At 35.6% G+C, this 19029-nt stretch overlaps 1 protein-coding gene across 6 annotated transcripts in view; it reads left to right on the forward strand.

The window, feature by feature from the left end:
- The window catches only part of PATJ (PATJ crumbs cell polarity complex component), a 335749-nt gene that overhangs the window by 23238 nt on the left and 293482 nt on the right, over positions 1-19029 (forward strand). For all 6 annotated transcript variants that reach the window (XM_057712781.1, XM_057712798.1, XM_057712772.1 and 3 more), the window contains exons 8-12: positions 8423-8641; positions 11121-11223; positions 13534-13625; positions 15240-15381; positions 18260-18403. In XM_057712781.1, the coding sequence (XP_057568764.1) occupies positions 8423-8641; positions 11121-11223; positions 13534-13625; positions 15240-15381; positions 18260-18403 (700 nt within the window). The remainder of the gene's footprint in view (positions 1-8422; positions 8642-11120; positions 11224-13533; positions 13626-15239; positions 15382-18259; positions 18404-19029) is intronic.

The raw sequence follows: 19029 nt of genomic DNA on the forward strand, positions 1-19029 counted from the left end.
AAAAAAAGCTTGCTTGTGGAGCTATTAATATGCCTATTATCCTTTCAGCAGCTAAGTGTATTTATTTAGCATAATGGCTCTCAGAGTTTTGTTTGTGGGTCCCTGAGTCTCTTGCAGGGGGTCTATAATGTCCAAGCAACTTACATAATAATACTAAGATGTATTAGCCCTTTCACCATGTTGGCATTTGCACTAATGATGCATAAGCAGTGGTAGGCTAAACCTGCTGGTGCCTTTGTGTGAAACAGGGCAGTGGCACCAAACTCTACTAGTAGTCATTGCATTCTTCTCTGCCATGTGCTTGCAACAACAACAAAAATGCCAGCCTCACTTAAGAAAGTTCAATAAAAACTAATTTAAGTAAAATTTGACCTTTAAATGCATATCTTTTTAATATTGTGTGACAAAATGGGATGTACTATATAGCACTTCTGCCATATACTAAAGTATCATGGTTGTCTTGAGGAAAAACATTTGTAGGACAAACTAGCCACTTTTTAATATAGAGCAGCATTTTAACTTTCAAAATTTATTTTATTTTTTAATTTTTTGCTCTCATTCACAAAAATTTTTGAGAGCTAATTTTTTGGATATACATTAGTTTTGGTTTCAGGGGTACAGCATGCTGATTTGATATTTCTATGTATTATGAAATGATCACTGCAATGCGTCTAGTTAACATCCATTGCCACGTAGTTATAATTTTTTTTTTCTTGTGATGAGAACGTTTAGGATCTACTCTCTTAGCAACTTTAAGGTATACAATACAGCATTGTTAACTATTGTCACCATGCTGTAGTTTATATCCTTATGATTTACTTATTTTATAGCTGAAAGTTTGCACCTTTTGATCTTCTTCACACATTTTGTCCACCCTGCACCCCCCTGCCTTTGGCAGCCACCAGTCTAGGATACCATATTTATTTTTGAAGGAATAACTGACAGAAAAATTATGATTGTTCAGACTTAGGTATTTGGTAGACATTTCCTTGAAGTGAATGAAGTGAGCCTGTTATCTCAAGGAAAACAACTGACAACATTTGTTGCTGATGATAAAATTTGAACTTTCAAGCAAAAATTAGAATTTTGGAAAAATTTGTGTTTTACCATAAGCTTGAAATTTTCCAGTATTTAAATACTTCTCTGATTAGATTGTTGGCGATATTAATAAATATGACTTTTTTGATATCGTGTAATGTTATATGTCAATGTTTAGAAGATCTGCATAACTGTGAATCAGTATTTTCTGAAGATCAATGTGTAGTATGGCACAATAATATATAAATTAAAAAAATCCATTCAAAATTCAAGATTGATCAATAGATTTTAATGAAACAGTATCTGAAAGTTTGTTGATGTTGTTTCAGATTCCACATTGCAACTGATCTTTAAGAAATCACCACTTGTCAAGTTTTGGTGTATTATCAAAGAATGGGCTGAAGGTGCTATTAAAATACTCCCCCATTTTCTAAATATATATCTTATTGAGGCCAGATTTCCTTTATATATTTCAACCAAAGCAACATATGGCAACACACTGAATGCTGAAGCAGATATTAAAATTCAGCTGTCTTCTTTTAAGCCAGATATTAAAGATATTTGTAAAAATTTCTTTAAGAATACCACTCTTCTCACAATTTTTGTTTTAGAAAATATAACTTTTTAAAATATACATCACTAGGTAAAAAATATGTTAATATATTACATATCTTAAATATTTAAAAAGTTTCTCAGTGCTATTCTCAGTGCTATTTCCCAATTCAGTTGATGTCAGCAGATATTAATAGAGAGAACAACATAAACAAAAGCTGTGAGATCTCAGTAATTTCTGAGCTATAATTAACATACAATAGATTGCACATATGTAAGGTATACAATTTGATGTGTTTGCTGGCAAGCCTGAAATCTGTAGGGCAGACCAGGAGGCTGGAAACTCAGGCAAGTGTTGACATTAAAGTCTAGACTCTGAAATTTGTATGGCAAGTTGTAGGATTTCTGTTATAGTTTTAAGGCAGAATTCCTTTTCCAGGAAACCTCAGTTTTTGCATCATCTTCAACTGATTAGATGGCACCCATGCACATTATCAAGGGTAACATCCTATACTTAAAGTCAGCTGATTGTAGGTGTTAATTACATCTACAAATTACCTTCACAGTAACATGGAGACCAGAGTTTGACCAAACAACTGGCACCAGAGCTTAGCCAAGGTGACACATAAAATTTAACCACGATACCATCATCACTACAGTCAAGATAATGAACATTTCCGTCACCCACAAAGATTTCCTGTGCCCTTTTTTAATCCCTATTCCTCCACCCTTAATTATTTTTAAGAGTGTAAAGGAGTTCTGAGACCACAAAGGTTGAGAATGGTCTTTTGATGGGTCTTCAAAACACGTCTGTGGCACAAAACAAAAAATAATCTTTAAGGTTGTTTTTTGAAAATTTTTGAAACCTGGAAAGGGATGAGATATGGTGGAGTATTTTGACATTTTTTCGCACCCCAACCCCTCTCCTTCAGCAATTTGAACAGACTGATTTGCTATAGTAGCATTTTTCAAGATGCAAAGTGGAATAGTTATCACGAAGAACAAAGGGTCAAATAAATTTAGAAAGCACGAAGTTAAACAAAATCAAATAGATTTCTTTACTGTAAGAATTATCTGAGCTATTAATATCCTAATGTACGTTATGAATTTTCACAAGGAGAATATGATGTGCAGAGTTTCCCTTTGTGGCACTGTTGGCAAAAACCCAGTCCTGATTTTCACTCTTTCCTGGAAGGGATTCTCAGTATTTCAGGTCTTCAGGAGGAGGTGGCATGTGCCCGTCAGAGTCATAATGGAGAAACGAATGTTTACGCCAGATATTGTTATCTGCCTAATGTACACTATTCTCGTGTAATCCTTAAAACAGTCATAAATTTTATTCCCAAATTATATGGAAGCTTAAGAAATTGCCCAAGGCTATACAACCAGGAGATGACAAAGTCAGGATTGAGCCTGCATCTGTCAGATTTACTGCTTGAATCTGTTTATCCAAAGTTGATCCTGATGTCTTCATTTTCCTGATGTACACCTGTCCAGGGTTGGTCAAGCCTATTAGGGAGTTGCCGACTCTAATAGCAGCACTGCTATTGGTCCTTTCCTGTAGGGGATGTGGGGAGACCTAAACACAGGGGGCAGAGCAGTATTCACTTCTCTCTTCCCTCATCTCAGCTAAATGGCAGGTAAAATCTCTTCAACTCAATCTGTGCTTTGTTGCTAAATCTTTAGAGTTGTTGCTCATGTAGCCTGATTGTAGCTTTAAAATTATTCAAGGGAATACTGCTTTTCATTAAAATGTACTCATATTTTGACTATTAATGCTTGCTCTTTACTGGCAGTCTTCTTGGTAAGGGAATATGGATGTCTTAGGTCATTAGATGGATGTGATCAAGATTGATCATAAAGTGATACCTACATTCTGTTAAAGCGGTTAATTAATACTACTTTCTTCAAAGACTATAAAATTGTATAAAAAAGTTAGAAAAGCAATTCAGTATTTCTTATTTAAAAGGGTTTAAATAAAATAGCCCTTTGTATTTCCTTTTGTGTGCAGATCAGTCGATATGGTGTAGAGTTGAGGGGATGTGGCAAAGAATACCTAACTGAGCCTAAGGAAGTATCAGAAATGGATGCATTTGAGGACTTGCCATAAGCAAGGCACTAGGCTAAAGCTTTACATGTAGTGTTGAGTTTACTCCTCACAACTCAATGGGAGGAATTTATCTCCATCTTGCTTAAGAGGGATCTGAGATTTAGGTAGGATCTGTAACTGACCCGTGGCCCTACAGCTTGATCAAAGTAGTGCAAGGATTTGAACTTGGGTGTGTTTGATTCCAAAACCTTTACTTGTCATTCTGTTATCTACTGCCTCTAATGTTGTAAAGTAAATGAAATGGAAAAATATTGTTTTATATGAGTTTTTTAGAAATGTTTATTGAGACCTAGTTACAATGAGCAATGAGTAAATGTAATCAGAGCCAATTCCATGGATAGGGAAATTATATGGTATCCTGTAAGGGGAGCTAAAAGACCTATCTACCTGTAATCCTTAGGTACTCTCCAAAATTCATAGTACCTGAAATATACATCTTTTGAGAATTCTGTTCAGCTATGGCAAAAATTTCAGAAAATTTCAGCAGTTAGAAGTTTTTTTCTTTGTTTTTTTTAAAAATAAATTGATATGGGCAGTGTAAAACTTCTTTGTCTTGCAGAAATCTCTTTCATGTGGTCTGGAGGAATTCTAGGGAAATCAGGTACATTGAGTTACCCCCTTGTCTGGTGATTAACCTAACTTAAAAGTTAAAAGAAGGAATGGAACCAACCAAGGCTTGGAGAGTGGGTGTGGACTATGAGGAGTTTTCAGTCTAGAATAATAAAGGCCCAGCTTGAGGCCACTGAACAGTGGTTATTCCCAGTAATTTTGCTTTGAGTGTGTCTATAAACTGGTATTCTCCTTATCCTTAAAAGTCATTGATGAAGGCTCTGGAAATTTGAGAAGGTTAGGCTAGATGTACTTATAGTCAGTACCTTCCTTTAATTCCTTGAGGGAAAGAGTGTTTTATTTTATTTTATTTTATATTATTTTATTTTATTGATTGATTTATTGGCTGCATTGGGTCTTTTTGTGTGTGTGTTGGGTCTTCGTTATTGCACATGGGTTTTCTCTAGTTGCGGTGAGCAGGCTTCTCATTGTGGTGGCTTCTCTTGTTGCTGAGCACAGGTTCTAGGCACATGTGCGGGCTTCAGTAGTTGTGGCACATGGGCTCAGTAGTTGTGGCTCTTGGGCTCCAGAGTGCAGGCTCAGTAGTTGTGGTACACGGGCTTAGTTGCTCTGCAGCATGTGGGAGCTTCCCAGACCAGGGCTCGAACCTGTGTCCCCTGCATTAGCAGGTGGATTCTTAACCACTCTGCCACCAGGGAAGCCCAAGAACGTTTATTTTATAAAGTTATTATTTTCTGTCAATGATATGTTGCCTTGTGATTAAAGACCAATGATAGAAATGGCCTGGAATCAGAAGTGTTAATAATTTCATTTTCTGAGTTGTGGAAATATTTGGGGCCATTTTTTAATTTTCAGACAAATAAATTTGAGTTATTGCTTTTATTTATTTCTTATTTATTTCAGCTCAGGCCTGAAATCCTTTAGGTTTTCAAATATTTTTTGAATTGAAGTTATCATCAACAACAGCCTATCAGAGAACTTAAAGTGCACAGTAATAAATATTTTTTTAGCTAATAAGTGCTAACTTGGATTAAAGTATTTTTTCTTTAAAAAAATTGTATGAATGATACTGTTAACATTTTCACTTTAGTAGTATGTTACCTTGTTACATCAGCTATTTTAATTTTTTTGCCTCCCATACTACTTTGTCCATATGCATAATTTTTTTCTCTCTTTTGAAAAAATCTATGGGCTAATAAACTTTTACATTTGAATGTTTGATTAGCATGCTATGACTTTGAGTCTTGGCATAGCTATTTAATGGCTAAAATTGATTTATGATTTCTGTTAAAGAACAAAAAGGACTCTATACCTTTTAGTTTCTTTCCATAGTAGACAAGTTATGGAAGGAGAATGTTGATCAGAAAGTATCAGTAAAATGCAGTGTTCGGGGCTGCTGGACTTTTAAAAGCTAGCTGTCATTTTGGTGTCTTTCCTATCAATCTGATTATGATTGTTTTTGCACTTATGAATTCCTTAGAACACCTGTTTTTCTGGAAGAAGAAAATGTTTGACTTTCAGTGACAGGTGCAAATTATCTACATCATTTTAAATCGAGTTGAGGTAAAATAGGAAAAAAATAGTGCTTAGGAAGTGACTAAATATGTACTTGCAGTGAACTGTCCTTTGTCCAAGCCAAGTATGAAAATACTCGCCATATTCTTTACTCTATGGTCAGGCATAATTCTGTTCAAGAATGTTTATTCATAGAGGCCTCTTACCCTTATTTTTCATCATGAACACTGTTTCTTAAGTAGTTGCTTGTTTTATGTCAAGTTTGTTGCATTGATAAAAATAGAATATCAAATTGTCAATGCTTAAAGTAGAAATCCAGCAATTCTTTATTCCTTTTTCATTAATATTTTCTTCCTTGCATCTATTTCTTTTCTCTAAGTGTTCCCAAATATTTCTGACTTGAATTGCATTTCTGTTTCATGGCTTCTCTTTGCTTGCAGTAGCTTCTAGTGCCTTCTGCAGAATTCACAACAAAGCACATAGTTTTCTACTCATTTTGATCTAACACCTTCTTTCATATACAGGTTTCTGCAAAATTGGAGAAAAGGAAGGATGGGGAATAGACTTTTTAGTTTTAAGGCCCTCTTTCTTTCTCTCCTTTCCCTCCCTCCCTCTCTTCCTCCCTCCCTTCCTTTCTTTCTACTTTTTTTTCTTCTGAATTCCACCTGCAGCTTATACATGGTGCCTCCTGGAGACAACAATATGAAGCTTAGAACTGTACTAGCCTGGTGGTCATTGTTCTATTCTCAGGTTGTCCTTCTCTCCCAGCTGCAAAATATCTATTTATATCTTCATTTTATTTAAAGCTGTTTGACAGTTACAGGAAATTTCTTGGAGAATAGGGAAACGGTAAATCTATTATCTACTAATATTACTTTGGAGATATCAAAGTATAAGACAAATGACTAAGTAAGAACAGGTCTTCAGTGAGACATCTTGGGTTGAACTTTGGTTCTGCCACTTGTTAGCTTTGTGATCTTGGTCAATTCAGTCAACTTTTTTGAATCTTGGTTTTCTCATTTTAAAGCTGTCCTTCACTGAAAGAGATAATATATGAAAAGTGATTTTCAACCTGTAAAGTGCTCTGCTGGTGTAATTTTTCATAACTAGCTATGTTTACATTTTGGAATCTTTAATATATTATAGTACACATAAGAAAAGAGAATTCAGACTTTCTGATGAAACAGATTTAGTGAAAATGCAGGCAGATCAGCTATTTCAAAAATTTCACAAACTAAGGTAGAATGGAACTGATATACTTTTTGAAGTATTATGTTTTAAACTTTTCCATGAATGACATATACAAACATATTAAAGCATATATAATGTCTGTGCACATTTTAAATAATAATAATAATCACCTATGTATGTATATCCAGTTTAAGAAATAGACCATTTTAAATAATAATGATAGTAATGATGACCCCTGTACATATCACCAACTTAAGAAATAGAAGATTACATCTCCTTCCTCTAACCTCATCTGGAGTCATGATGTTAAATACCTTCCATATGCTCATGACTCCCAAATTTAAATGCGTAGCCTGGACTTCTCTCCTGAACTCCAGACTTTTGTATCCAGCTGTGTATCTGATATCTCCACTTGCAACATCTAATAGGCATCTCAGACTAGATATCTCTAAAACTGAACTTCTGATTTCTATTCCTACCCACCTGTTCCTCTGTAGTCTTTTTTTTTTTTTAAATCTCAGTAGCAATTCTATCTTTCCAGCTGCTTAGGCTAAAACCGTAGCGTTTTGATTCCATTTTTCTCTCACACCCCATGTAGAAGCTATCAGCAGAGCCTGTTGACAGTTCATTAGAAATACGTCTAGAATCTCACTTCTCAGCACCCCAACTGCTAACCTAGTCCAAGCTATTGTTGTCTCTTTCCAGATTATTGCATTAGCCTCCCAACCGGTATCTCTGCTTCTATTGTTTTCTCTCCTTTAGTCTATTTTCAGCACAGAGACTGGAGTGATCTTTTTTAAAATAAGTCAGATCATGTCACCCCTCTGCTCAAAACCCTCCAATGTCTTCCCTTCCCCCTGGCCCAGAGAAGATGCTCTACTGCGGACCCCTGGTAGCGCTCCCATCTGTTCTTTGACTACTCTCCTATTTGCTCATTCTCTTCCAGCCACACTGACATCTTGTTGTTCCTCAAACGTGTCACTGGGCTTGTTGGCCCTTAGGGTTCCTAGCTTTGTGCTGGAGGCCTCTGATCGGACCTTCTTCCCTTCCTGATGCCCAGGGCTTTCAGCTCTCTTCCTTACATATGTGGCTATTAATACCTGGCTCTAGGCCATTAGGCATGAAGTGATACCCAAGCAAATGCCCATTTGAGAAATCTGGTTATTCTTTTCCTTTTGAACTCTCCTCCTGTGCCCTCCACACACACCCCCCCGCCCCGCCCCCCTTCTGTTTTACAAGGACTTCCTTTTCTCTCTTGCCAATTCAGCTGTTCATTAAAAATGTTGTATTTTATTCAGCATTTTTCGATGGATTTTTATCAGCCATTTTGCCACAACTCAAAGTCTGATGAATTCCTATGAACTGGTGAAGTTAGACCGATGATTTCTCAGAATAATTTTCTTTTCTTTCTTTTTTTTTTTTTTTTGTTCTTTGTTTGGATTAAAGGATGGAAGACTCCAGACGGGGGATCACATCTTGAAGATTGGTGGCACAAATGTGCAGGGAATGACCAGTGAGCAAGTTGCACAAGTGCTAAGAAACTGTGGGAATTCTGTTAGGATGCTTGTTGCAAGAGACCCAACTGGTGAAATTTCCATAACCCCTCCTACCCCTGCAGCCTTACCTGTTGCCCTGCCTGCTGTGGCCAACAGGAGCCCTAGCTCTGTGAGTATACAGATTATTCTTTCATCGTAAGTTCAATACTAGGTGTGATATACTGAAGAATTAGAAATGCTTTCAAACTCCAGGTGCCACATGGGTGCGAGTTGTGTCTCAGTTCTCAACAGGGAAGCAGAGGAGAGCCCAATTTGGAGACACTAGATAAGTTTGATTTTCTTTTTTTGCCATTTCTCAGGGTTAAGTCATTCAGGTTCCCTGAGCGTCAGCTACTCATCTGTAAATTGGAGAATAATAATACTGCCATTTCTATTTCATGAGTTTGGCGAACAGATATCCAGATAGTGGAGGGGAAACTGTAAATGCTGGTCAATGTATGTGTGTTATCACTGATAGGAACAGACTGGCCAAAGGGAATAGACATTAATAATAATATTTATTTTGATTAATAACAATCATTATAGTTATCTAATAATCATTATTATTAATCATTATCAAGCACCTGGAATTGTCCAAGTCATGTGAATTTTTCATAAGAATTCTGCAAGATATGTCTTATCATCCACTTAATAGATGAGGAGACAGAAGTCCAAATAACTTGTTAAAGGTCGTATAGGTAATAAGTTGCAAAGCTGGGATTTGAATTTAGATCTTTTTGGTCCATTCCAAGCTCTTTTTGTTGTTGTTGTTTTTTTCTTCCAGTCTTATTGAGATATAATTGATATACAGCACTTTATAATTTTAAGGTGTATGGTATAGTGATTTAATTTACACACATCGTGAAGTGATTATCAAAATAAGTTTAGTGAACATCTATCATCTCGTATAGATCCACAGTTAAAGAAACAGAAAAATTTTTTTTCCTGTGATGAGAACCCGGAATTTACTCTCTTAACTTTCATATATGACATACAGTGTAGTTATAACATACAGTGCTAATTATATTTATTGTGTTGTACATTACATCCTTAGTACTTATTTATCTTATAGCTGGAAGCTTGTACCTTTTGACTGCGTCAATTTGGCCCCCCCACCCCTCAATCCCGTGCTCTTTCCAACCATCTCACAGGGTCTGAATCAAGAGATAATGAGGCAAAAGGAAAGAAATAGTTTTTAAAAGGAGGAGCCAGGAAGAGGAAGAAAGAAAAGAGAAGTGATTATGGTGAGAAGAGGGTGGGAAGCCACCTTTCAAATTCATCTGAGGAACCATTCCGTGTCTTCTGGAAAGCCTTTCCCTCCTTGGAACCACATGAGTGGAAATTTTCTGTCAGAGATATTAGAATCATTTTTGTTTCCATCTCCAAACTAGTTAGAACCATTTTCTTTTCCCTCAGTTACTCTGGTTCTCTGAAGGTTTCTACTTTGTAGCGAGGGACGGGTGTAGCTGTGTGATAGGTGAGAATTTGATGCAATCGGTTATTTACTTTCTATTATTAATGTTTTGAATTGAAAGTAAGGTATTATGTTTTTAGACACCTTACTCTTTACAGAAGAGTATTTTACAGAAATATTTTAAATTTGAAGACAAGTAATGACAATAAGTTTTAGGTCAATATTTGTTGCTTATAATTATTATTATTACAGTAATTAGTCTTACTGTTTGTAACTTTTTCTTTACATTAAATTCTTTCAGGTACAAATTTATGCTGAGTTTTTTCTGAGTTGCTGTATTAGTTTTCTATTGCTGTGTAACAAGTTATCACAAACTTAGTGGCTTGAAGCAGTACTCTTTGTTGGTCCACATTCTGTAGGTCAGAGTCTGGGTGAGCTTGGCTGGGCTCTGCTTAGATTCTTTTTTTTTTTTTTTTAAATTCTATGTGTGATTCATTGTGTTGAATTTTAAAGGTCTCCAGTGGATATTCAAGCTTCACATTTAAAAAAGTATCTCCAAGGCAGAAAGTACACAAAACACTGTTGAAAGTAATGGGCTGTTGTTTAAGTGCCCCAAACTTTGATGTGAAGGAAGTCATGGATTAATTTGATATGCAAGAGCACAGGATATCAAACATTGCCTAGGTATCTGCTTAGATTCTTACAAAGCCTAAATCAAGGTGTTGGCCTGGCTGGGCTCTTATCTGGATGCTCTGGGGACAGTCCATTTCCAAGTTCTATCATGTTGTTGGCAGAATGTAGTTTCTTGTAGCCATAGGACTGAAGTCTTTCTTTACTGGCTGTCAGCTAAGGACATCTTTCAGCTCCTTAAGGCCCCCTGTGTTCCTTCTCACATGACCCCTCCTTCTTTAAACCACAGGTCCAGTCCTTATGCTTCAAATCTTTTCACTTCCCTTTCTGCCATCAATAGGAGAAAACTGCTTTTGAAGGGTGCCTGCATAGATTAGGCTCACTTGAATATCTCTCTTTTCCATGGTATAAACACAGGAATGGCACCAGGGATCAAAAGTCATAGAGTCAATTTTAAAATTCTGAGTACCACAGGTGCTCAGAAAATACTTGACAAACCATGCACAGATTGACTATGTATACACCACTAGCTAACTAAACATTATATATTATTTTTTCCTTTCAGGACAGTTCTACTCTTTTTGAAACTTATGATGTTGAACTCATTAAAAAAGATGGACAAAGTCTTGGGATTAGAATTGTTGGTTATGTTGGAACTGCTAAGACAGGTAAATGAATCATTTCTATTTTATATTGGGAAATAATTGTAAAGGATGTTAAGGTTTCTAGACAGTAAAATTAAATATCTGCAATTTTTAATTTAAACATTGAACAATAAAACCATGAATCTGTAATAGCAACCATTTACAAAAAGTGATTAGAGAATCATAGTTTTATCTCAGTAGTTTTATAGCTGGCTCAGTAGTCATTAACAAAAGAATTTAATTATCCAGCACAGTGTATAACATTTGAATTGTACCTCTTGTTTCTAAAATAGATATATTTTGAATATTGTGACTATTACATATTATGACATTTTACATTGTGATAAAGTAAAATGATTACTGCATATATTTCATATTGTGAATGTCAAAAAGATTACTATTATGTTTAATTATCAAAATAAGATAAAACAATGCTTTAATTAGAATTATTTTTCTTTCATATAAAGGGAATACATTGTAAGAATAACTGCATAGCCTAAATATCTCTGAATAATACTCCCTAAACTCCTACATGCAAAGCTTTGGTAACTTTCACTGTAAGAGTTACTCTATTATGATAAGAAATCACTGCAGTAAGGAAAAATAAATCTTTTTCACAAATATTTACTAGTAAGATAAAAAGTTAGAATTATGAAATGTTCTAGGTTTTTAAAAAATTGCAAAGTTTGAGTTAATTTTTTTATTATTTTGCATATTTACAGCAGGTGGAAAGATTAAAAGTGCTAATATATTCAAAGTCCTGAATGAAATTCATGTCAGACCACCTTGTGCTATTTTAGCCTAATGAAATAACTGTTTTCAAACCTTTAGATTTTTCTAAGTGCCACCATATTTAGGTTCAGAATTTAAATGAGTTCCAAAAGGGCTAAGTATGGATTGTATAACAATGTTGCCAAAAAAAAAAAAAACCCCCACAAAAAAACCTGTATTAAGTAGCTCTGGTTAGAGAAATCATAAACTTGTGGTTTATGAACCTTTATTATGTTAAGTTTTCAAGTTGTGACCCTAGCAATATACATGCAGAATACAATGAAGTGAATAACTGATAGATAATTGAGAAAATTGGATGTTTATCTTATTATATAAAGAAAAGAATCATTTTACTTTTTTACCCTCAAAAGAAGCTTTTGGGACTGGAGTGGGGGCTGGGGGAGCCATGTTGAATCCAAAAACTAGAACATTTTATGACTCAATATGCTTTTAACATATAGTCTTTCAAAATAATGTCTGCTTCATTCCATCCTTGACACTTTTGAGCAGTTGCTTTGCTTAGTGTTGGAGTGAAAAAATGAATATAAGAAAAGTCTATTCAGGCAGATAAAAATGAAAATAACTTTCAGTTTGAGGACAAATGAAATATATGTTTTAGCAAAGATGCAAGCAAACTATCATCATATGGCAGATGAAAGGCATTATGACAGAGGGAAATGGAGAATTCACAGAGAGAGAGGCATTTGTACTAAGGACGGAGAACGAGAAGGATTTTGATAGAAGGTATGAGATCAACAGGAAGAAAAACATGAGAAAAGGGATAAAGTCCTGAAAATACTTGGTGTTTGGTGGAACATCATGAGGCTTGTGTGTCTGGACTTTTGTCTTCGAGGGATGGTAGTTGGAAGATGAAGTAAAAAAGTTTGCGGCAAATTATGGAGGTCCTTGAATGGGATTCTATGAAATTTACGTTTTATTATGTAGGCTGTAGGAATCCACTGATGTTTATTTTCTTTCTACAGACAATATTTTAAGTTCCTTTGAAATTAAGATAAAAATAGAAAATCATCCAGAGCTATGGTCTTTCTTTATCTAACTTCTCTTCCAGCCCTTGCCCATAGGCATGCATACTTTTTATATAGTTGTAATTTTTATATACATTTTATGATACATGTAGAAGCTAACATGAGCAGTGAACTAAATGTAGGCAGGAAGACCTGTTAGGGCCCTCTTGTCTTGGTGCTGGTGAGAATTGATGAAGGCTTATGCCAGGTCAGCAGTGAGAAGGGAGATAGACCAAGAGAAGAGGGTAAGACTTAACCTGAGCTCTCCCGAATACCAGCTGATACTGGAGTGCATTTCATCAAGGTTCCATTACTGATTACTTTTCCAAAAATAGGCATCCGTCAAATCATTTCAAATTCCAGTCACTTGTGATAGTGACAGTTTGAAATAATCCATCAATTTCTCTGCTTGTGTTCAGAATAGCATTTATCAAGCTTCCAGTGATCCCCTTTAGCTAATTAACCTCTTGATATGAATTTTGCAATCAAGGCCTAATTAGAGCTTTCTTCCTTTTTCCATATGTTTCATGCACCTTAGGAGAAGCTTCAGGGATTTATGTGAAAAGCATAATACCTGGCAGCGCTGCATACCACAATGGTCAAATTCAAGTGAATGACCAAATAGTTGCTGTAAGTAACTGCCCTCTGTTTTATTTTATTTATTTTTAATTTTTTAATTTTTTATTTTTTAAGAACTTTCATCGAGATACAATTGACATACAATAAACTGCATATATTTAAAGTGTACAGTTTGTTTTTTTTTTTTTCCTTATTAGTAACACCCTCTGTTTTAGAATTGAATCGAGTTGGGGGAAAAAGTTATTATTATAATATATATGCAATGGGAACGGCTTAATATAGTCTCATAATATTTAAAAAAATTGTTAGTGCAGTGAAATCTTGTTAATTTGGGGTCTCATGGTCCTAAATTTTTTTTAATTAAGAATTTTTTTTAATTGAAGTACAAGTTGATTTTCAGTGTTGTGCCAATCTCTGCTATGCAGCAAAGTGACTCAGTTTTACACATATATACATTCTTTTTTTAATATTCTTTTCCATTATGGTTTATCCTGGGAAATTGGATATAGTTCCCTGTGCTATACAGTAGGACCTTGTTATTTATCGATTCTATTTTTTTTTTTATTGCCTGTGAAGAAAGTAGTCACTAATGATATTGGTAGGAAAAAAAATACTATATACATATGTGTATTATAATATACACACACATATATTTGAAAGATGCTCTAACATTCTCCTAGAAAAACACTTTTCAAGCACTTCTTTGTGTTCTTTAAATTCATCAATTTTATATGCAATTAATAGGCCCAAAATTAGAAAACTGAGATATTTTATGTATTTGAGAATGCAGTCATTGCCTTTTATCAATTCATATTGGTATTTCCTCCATTTAATAGAAATTAAATTTTACAGTTTATTTTCATAATAATTTTGAAGCACGTATACACATATGCATACCTTTACTTTAGCGATTTATATAGAAACAAATGTTTGTTGGTATAATTTGAATGTTTGTCCTTCAAATCCATCTAAGGAAGCACCTTTCATGACCCTTGGCTTTTCCATTATTGGGTTTAGGAAATGTCTTGTGATTGGCAGTTTGGGGGCCAGCAGTAAAACTTTGGAGAAAATATTAGGGGGAAAGCTGAAGTCATGGTCTGGCTAGCTTGAAAAATATTGAGCAAGGAGGCCTGTTGGTCCTGATAGACTTAAGAATGTGCGATTGGACTTGACTGAGATTAGTAAATACCTTTCTTGCATATGCTTTTTCAGAATACTAGAAAACCTAATGGAGGGAGGTTAGTTTCTTTTGGAAAATATCACTTAGTAATATATAGTAGAGGGATGAAGTATTGGATGGACTCTTCAATTTTAGTGATAATGGCTTCTATTAATACATCTTGAGAGCTGTGTATAACAATTGACCACCTTTTATGGCACTTTGAATTTTGAATAGCATCAGAGATTTAGACCCTTTACCTTTCTCAGGCTGTAAGTTGAATGTATGACTTAGGAATACAAGTTTCAGTTTGCTTTCTAGTTTCTCAGGAAATTTGTCAGCATGTTTTACTAGTAATTTTGCATCCTTATTCAAAAATACTTTCTTAGGTCTATTACAAATTATTTTGGGGATGAAATGAACTGCCTAATATTATCCTGTGTTGCCAGAATTAAAAGTAGTAGCTAACTTGAAACTTCTGTTTAATGTATCTCTTAATGTTTTAGGTTGATGGTGTGAATATTCAGGGTTTTGCCAACCAGGATGTTGTTGAAGTGTTACGAAATGCAGGGCAAGTGGTACACCTAACCCTAGTTCGAAGGAAGACATCCTCATCTGCTTCTCCACGTGAAGGGCCTTCTGATAGAGGTAATTAATTCTGCTGTCCCTCCCCCTACCTTATAGTCTGGGTTTGGAAGAATAATTCATTTATGGAAGTTGTTCTGTAAGTCTGGGAAGGAAAAACTGCCCACCTTGTGTAAAGCAGTGATGGAGAAGTGAATCAGCTCATTTATGCATTGAAGAAGAGTTTCCTTTGCCTATTATAACATGCCAGTCCAAATGTTAGAACGTGAACCCTGACATGCGTTAAGCTCTGAGAGCTTCTCTAAATGGAGATGGAAATCATTTTCCCAAAAAGCTTCCAAATTTCATTTATTACTTACATTTGAATAATAAAGCCTTGCCACCTTTTGTTCTAGGGGCTCTCATTTGTCTAATGCTTTGACATTTTGCAAACTTCAGGTTTCATATTACTTCTAATCATGTGTTTGATTCTAATATGTCTTGATTTACTTTGTGAACTATAGTGAGAGAAAATAAAATATGGATTTCTATCAAGGACACTTTTACTTGTAAAATAATTTTATTTTGATTATAAGAATAGCAAATTTTCATTATGGAACAAATACGTAGTTGTATGAGTATGCATGCCAGTTTTTAATTATCAACTTATAAATGTAGATAGATTTGATAATCATGGGAACACAGTCAATTTAAAGTGAATGACTATAACTAGCTAGTAAGAAATAATTCCATTGGAATTTGTCAGAAGTTGAATACATTTTTTTCCCCTCTTCGGAAAATATTATGAGCCTGGAAACCTTTGCTTTCAACTGATATTGAGTTGTATTTACATTGGAACTTTTAAAGTTTTATGCAGTAGTGGAAATTTTGCTGCTGAAAAATAGATGCCCTGTCAACTGCATTGCGTGTATGAAATTTAAAGTCGCCTAAATAGTACAAATTGTGCAAATGCTATATTGACCTTAAAAGGTTTACATAGATATTTATACCAACATAATGGTTCTTAGTAGCTCTGATAGAGCCCTTGGCTTTAGTCTGCTGTATCAAATGAACTGTGTCATCTGTGAATTAGCCATTCTTTACCAGGCATGCCTACATTTAAATTTACATTGGGATAGGTTTTGACTCTAAACTTGTACTTCTTCTTCCATGGTTTGGGTGTCCTTCCTATGTGTTTCACTAGCACCCTTTGAAGAGCACTCTGCTGTAGCATTTATCACACTATGTTGTAATCAACTGTTTTATGTGTGGCCACTATAGTGTAGTGGAGTGTGTATGCCTGTGTCCCCTGGCTCATCTAACACATCTCCATGTGCCTTCCTCATAGTCAGTGTGTTCTACTGAAACAAACTCCACAGCTTCTAGCTCTTGTGCAATACCTTCCTCTGCCATTCAAAATCTTACTTTTTCTCCTCTAAATTCTTATTATGTGCATACCTTGTATATACTTATTTGTGTACCAGTTTGTATACTACTTGTAGCATACAGCCAATCGTGAATTGCTTTGTACTCTACACTCTGTTTAGTGTGTAACTCTTCTCCCCAAGCTACATCAGCAGCTTCTGGCTGGCATTTGTTTTGCTGGCACAGGGCTGTGCATTTAGTGTGTATCAAGAGATTAATATTCTAAAAAAAAAAATCCTATATGTGGTTTAAAATGTCATCTTAGGATCATGGGAACTTTTAACTGGTTATATTTTTTAACTTTTTATTGTAAAAATTTTTGAACATACAGAAAAATTGAAAAATAATATAACAGATACCCACAAACCCACTGTTTAGATTCAGCAGTTAACATTTTGCCATGTTTGCCTCTTCATCTGTTTATCTTTTTCTGAACTTTTAAGAGTGAGTAGTAGATATCATGACCCTTTAGCCCTATATACTTCAGTTTATAGCTTCTAAAAATAGCCATATCGTTATCACACCAAAGAAAATTAATAGTAATTCCCTAATATCAAATACCCAGCACATACTTAAATTTTCCCAGTTGCTCCCAAATGTCTTTTGTAGCTCCTTTTTCCACTTCCCTTCCCTCCCCTCAAAAACCTCATAAAATCAAGACCACTGATTTTTATGCACTGAGCTTTTTGCATGTATTATGCTTCTTTGGTTTCTTAATCTAGAAGAATCCCTTGCCCCTGCCTCCATGGTGTAGACTTTTTGAAGAGATTTGCCTCAATTTGCTTTTGAATGCTACATTCAGAATCTGATGGTTTCCTGTGGTATCATTTAACGTGTTCCTCTATCCCTTATGTTTCTTGAGCTGGGAGCTAGAGCTAAAGCCTAGGATTCAGGTTCAGTATTTTTGATGAGAATACTTTATGTCACGTGGTTGTTTAAAAATAACCTAAAATGATTCTTGTTCAACCTTTTTTGTGTTTAAGAGATACATAGTGACTGGCGTGCTTGAGACTGAAAGCTTACTTAGCTCAATTTAGCTAAGGGAGGAGACTCTGCAGCCAGGGGAATTCTCTCCCTTTTCCTTCCCATTTACAAGGTTACTTACGTAGAGTTGTTTGTTAAACTCATGATGTTGTCATGCCAGAACCTAGGATTGCCCAGAACAATAGGACCAGCTTCTTCTTCACATCTTGCTCCCTGCCCACCCCAGCAGTGAGAACATATGGCCCCCAGTGTTCTCCCCCCCTCCTCCTGCCCCCATGGCTATATTGAAAAGCATGTACTCCTGCTTTGTCATTGACTTTACCTTGCTTTGCTCTTCCCATCGCCTAGTTCCTTATTCTTTTCAATACTACTACAAGTGTATTTTTTAATGAATTGAGTGCTTATCACAAATGGCGTTTTAAATAAAGGAATCATATGTGTTTGTAATGAGATATTTGTAATGAGGTTTGAAACGGAAGAACAGGAGTGGAATAAGCTTACTTAAATATGGTCTTCATCTGATAGTGATTCACGTCATCAATTCCTATTTTAGGAACTTTGGTAGAACCACTGAAAACACTAGCCCTCTTTCTGACTGGAGCAGTGGAAACAAAAACTAATTTGGATGAAGATGAGGAAATTGAAGAGAGAATGGATAGTCTGAAAAATGACAATATACAGGCCTTAGAAAAACTGGGTAGGCACAAAGCATTCATTTCAAAGCAATTTGACTTTCTCATTTGTTAATCATTTTCTCTCTTTATAGTTAATATAGTGTGCAGGATCTTAGAGGCATTTTTGGGGATATTAAATATGAACATCTTAACACTGTGGCAGTTGAGAACCTAGCATATTGTTGTTTAATCATTGTTTAATTATGTTGCCTTTGAATACATGCCGAGACCAGCTCGGCGACTCGAGGTAAGTGACGGGTGCCGCAAGCTTGAAGAAAACACAGACACAGACTGAAGAGAAAGATGGGACCGGGGGGCTCAAGACCTCTAGGATCAAGAGCCTTGCTGATTTATCCCACGTGGCTTTTATTGAGTTCTTGGCTAACACTCCCAGGTTAATCCCTTAAACAATCAAAGGCCTCACTTGACTGGGGCAATGATCTTTGTTTGCCTCCTGGGTCCGATTTGAGCAGGTGTGGATCTGAGCAGGGTGCGGATTTGAGCTGGGCATGAAGAGAAAAGCAGCCCTGGGGGCAGGAGACCTCTCTCAGTAGGATTAAGGGTCTGTGCCCCACCCCTGTTGGCCCCTCTGCGGCTGTGCCTGTCTTAGGTTGTTCCTCCCCTGAGGAATCTTACCCGTCTCTGGCTA

Source organism: Hippopotamus amphibius, chromosome 1, assembly GCF_030028045.1.
Source record: "Hippopotamus amphibius kiboko isolate mHipAmp2 chromosome 1, mHipAmp2.hap2, whole genome shotgun sequence".
Taxonomy (NCBI): domain Eukaryota; kingdom Metazoa; phylum Chordata; class Mammalia; order Artiodactyla; family Hippopotamidae; genus Hippopotamus; species Hippopotamus amphibius.